This window comes from Carassius gibelio, chromosome A16, assembly GCF_023724105.1.
Source record: "Carassius gibelio isolate Cgi1373 ecotype wild population from Czech Republic chromosome A16, carGib1.2-hapl.c, whole genome shotgun sequence".
NCBI classification, from domain to species: domain Eukaryota; kingdom Metazoa; phylum Chordata; class Actinopteri; order Cypriniformes; family Cyprinidae; genus Carassius; species Carassius gibelio.
The window spans coordinates 11,942,432-11,946,294 of NC_068386.1; the positions used below are offsets into that span (position 1 = coordinate 11,942,432).

General features: G+C 51.6%; 1 protein-coding gene across 1 annotated transcript; it reads left to right on the forward strand.

The window, feature by feature from the left end:
• The first annotated feature begins 619 nt into the window (after nt 1-619).
• On the forward strand, nt 620-2,370 carry LOC128030102 (huntingtin-like). The gene is made up of 3 exons (XM_052617595.1): nt 620-974; nt 2,140-2,200; nt 2,312-2,370. The coding sequence occupies exons 1-2, from the start codon at nt 707-709 to the stop codon at nt 2,160-2,162; spliced, it is 291 nt and encodes a 96-aa protein (XP_052473555.1). The 5' UTR covers nt 620-706; the 3' UTR covers nt 2,163-2,200; nt 2,312-2,370.
• The last annotated feature ends 1,493 nt before the right edge of the window (nt 2,371-3,863 follow it).

Here is a 3,863-nt window from a genome sequence, read left to right on the forward strand (position 1 = left end):
ACGCACAGTAGCTAGTGTACATATAAATAAACATGTGTGTGTTCTTGTAGGAGAGAATCAAGTGCGTCATTTGAGACAAGGATATAGCGAAGGATTTGGGACTGCCCATTAAATAGGGAACACTCTTAGAACATTCTGCCAAGGTTCTCTGAAAAACTGTATGAACAAACGTTTTCCAGAAATATGGAACATTCATTGTATACCTGTCACGGTAGGAAATCCAGTGTTTCCTCCGTGTCATGTTTTGTGGTTGTTTTTGTACTTACGTTGTCTCCATGTGCTCGTTTAGTTGATTGTGGTCACCTGGGTGTTGATTGTCTCGCTCCAGCTGATCCTCATCACCCCTCAGCTACATATACTCACCTCTCTCTCTCTCTGTTGTCAGATCCTCACTCATGTTGCAGTCTCCCTGTTGGATTACCGTCTCCCGTGTTAGTGTTCTGGATTGTGTTCGTGTTGTCGTCTTCGTGTTAGTGTTCCGGTCACTTCCTGGTTTCATCCATCGACCGTCTACACCGTCACCACCGACTTCACCATCCAGCACTGCTCACGCCACTGTAGACCTTCCGTCACCATTGCCCACATCCTGGACTGTGCCTTCATCTTTCAGTTTCGCTGTATTTTCTACCATCAATAAACAACCATTCTAATTACCTGCAATTGCTTCCTCCTCTCTTACGAGTCGTCACAGTAGGATCTGACCCTCATGGAAGCAGCAGGCAATCGCTCCCCATCTCATCTAGAGGACATTCTGCAGAGAGTCGGTGATCGTATGGAGCGCCAAGACAAGGCGATAGATGAGATGGGTCGAGCCTTCCAAGCAATGGTGACGAAGGTGTCCGAGCTCGCTCTCCAGGCTCAACAGCAACAACAACCGCCACCCGCTGCGCCTCCCACGCCACCCACACCGCCGATCGTCTCCGGAGGGATTTCCCAGCCCGAACCACGCCTCCCCATTCCTGAGAAATATGCGGGTGAGCCAAACTTTTGTCGATCATTTCTGTCACATTGTTCTCTACACTTCGCCTTACAGCCCCGCACGTTCACCACCGAGGAGATGAAGGTGGCTTTCGTCTTGTCCCTACTGACGGGGAGGGCTGCCCTCTGGGGAACGGCGGTGTGGGAGAACCAGGACAGCTGCTGCGCATCGTTCCACACCCTTTCGGTGGAGATGAGACGAGTCTTCGACCGCTCCGTCGCCGGGAGGGAGGCGGCTAGACTTCTCACAGATCTACGCCAGGAAGAGAGGTCCGTATCCGACTATGCCATCGAGTTCCGCACCCTGGCGGCGGAGTGTAAGTGGAACGAAGAGGCGCAGTGGGATCACTTCCTGCATGGGTTGGCTGACCGCATCCAACAGGAGATCCGCGCCGCTGAACTCCCCACTTCTCTCAATGGTCTTATTGACTTCACCATCAGGATAGACAACCGACTCGACCAAGCCGACAGACGGAGGGGGAGAGTTGTTCTCGCGACCAGACCGGAGGCTCAACGTCAGCGCTCAGAAGTTGCGGTCAGCCCACCTGGAGATTCTGAACCCATGCAGGTGGGGCGAGCTCGGCTCTCCCGGGAGGAGAGGATCAGGCGGAGATCCCTGGGACTGTGTTTATACTGTGGCAGCCAAGCACATCACATCCAGCGCTGTCCGGTAAAAGACCAAGCCCGATAGTAAAACCGAGGCTACTATCGGGTGGGATCTCTGCCAAGAAGACCTCATCTACATCGACACTCCTTCCGGTGAGTCTACGGTGGTCTACCCACGCACTTAATCTTCACGCTTTGGTGGATTCTGGGGCCGAGGGCAGTTTCATGGACTGCAAATTCGCCAGGAAGCTCAACATTCCTCTCACCTCCCTCAAACACCCCATTGCACCTTTTGCACTCAACGGACACAAGCTGCCGATCATCACACAGACCACTCTACCGGTTTCGCTCATCACAGCTGGCAACCATACGGAAGAGATGTCATTCTTCATCACGGACTCACCTCTATCCCCCATTGTTCTCGGTCACACCTGGCTCCAGAAACACAACCCAAGGATCGATTGGCTTCTCGGATCTGTGGTTAGCTGGAGCGAGGAATGTCATTTGTCTTGTCTTTTGTCTGCTGGTGTTAATGTTTCTGAGTCTGTGTTTCAGGGGGAGGCAGTGGATTTGGCTAACGTGCCCGCGGAGTACCACGACCTGAGGGAGGTGTTCAGTAAGTCTCGGGCTGATTCTCTTCCTCCTCATCGTTCCTATGACTGTGCGATAGAGTTATTGCCAGGTACTTCTCCGCCTAAGGGCAAGTTATATTCCTTGTCTATTCCAGAGACGGCGGCCATGGAGAAATATATATCCAGTTCTCTAGCAACGGGGTTCATCCGCCCTTCTTCTTCTCCAGCGGGGGCGGGGTTCTTTTTTGTGGGAAAGAAGGATGGATCCTTGCGACCTTGCATTGACTACCGAGGGTTGAACAACATAACGGTAAAGAATACCTATCCTTTACCGCTTATGTCTTCAGCTTTTGAGAGGTTGCAGGGAGCGTCTGTTTTCACTAAATTGGACTTACGTAATGCTTATCATTTGGTCCGCATCAGGGAGGGGGATGAGTGGAAGACTGCTTTTAACACCCCTAGAGGCCATTTTGAGTATTGCGTCATGCCCTTCGGGCTAACCAACTCGCCGGCAGTCTTTCAAGCACTCGTTAATGACGTGTTACGAGACATGGTCGATCTATTTATATATGTTTACCTGGATGACATATTGATTTTTTCTTCGTCTCTCCAGGAACATGTGCAACACGTACGACGAGTGCTTCTGCGGTTGCTAGAGAATGGGTTGTTTGTCAAGGCGGAGAAATGCGTTTTTCATGCACAGTCTGTTTCTTTTCTAGGACACATCATTTCGACTGAGGGTGTTCGCATGGACCCTGATAAGGTTAAGGCTGTGGCAGATTGGCCATCCCCAGAGTCTCGCAAGGCCCTGCAGAGATTTCTGGGGTTCGCCAATTTTTACCGGCGTTTCATTCGCAATTTCAGCCAACTAGCCGCGCCTCTGACCGCTTTGACCTCCCCTAGATTGACGTTCAGGTGGTCAGACGCAGCCGAGGCTGCGTTTACCAAACTGAAGAGCTGCTTTGTTTCGGCTCCCATTCTCGTCACCCCTGATCGCTCACGTCAATTCATAGTGGAGGTCGACGCGTCAGAGGTGGGGGTAGGAGCAGTGTTGTCCCAGCGCGCATCCTCAGACGAAAAGGTTCATCCTTGCGCGTATTATTCTCACCGTTTATCCCCTGCGGAGGTTAATTATGACATTGGTAATCGAGAGTTGTTGGCAGTCAAACTTGCACTGGAAGAATGGCGTCACTGGCTTGAAGGGTCGGGTGTACCCTTCATTGTATGGACGGACCATAAGAATCTCGAATACATTAGAACCGCCAAAAGACTTAACTCCAGGCAGGCTCGGTGGGCATTATTTTTCGGTCGTTTCGATTTTACACTTTCTTACCGGCCGGGTTCCAAAAACATCAAACCCGATGCTTTATCCCGTCTTTTTGAGCGTTCCGATCGTACTGCTACTCCCGAGCCCATTTTACCGGGGACCATCATTATCTCCGCGCTCAGATGGGAGGTCGAATCGAAGGTTTTGACTGCCTTAGAAGGGGTAACGCCCCCGGCTCGTTGCCCACCGAACCGATTGTTTGTGCCGGAGGGGTTACGGTCAGACGTTCTCCAGTGGGGTCATTGTTCCAGTGTTGCTTGTCACCCAGGGGTTAGTAGAACTAGATTTCTAGTCATGCAACGATTTTGGTGGCCTGGTATGGCTCGTGACGTCCACGACTTCGTCTTGGCTTGTTCGGTTTGCGCTATTGGGAAGACTTC

Coding starts and splice junctions, on each gene's coding strand:
- LOC128030102 (XM_052617595.1), top strand. CDS start 707: ATGGAAGCAGCAGGCAATCGCTCCCCATCTCATCTAGAGGACATTCTG. Junction 975..2,139: donor CATTCCTGAGAAATATGCGG/GTGAGCCAAACT, acceptor TCTGTGTTTCAG/GGGGAGGCAGTGGATTTGGC.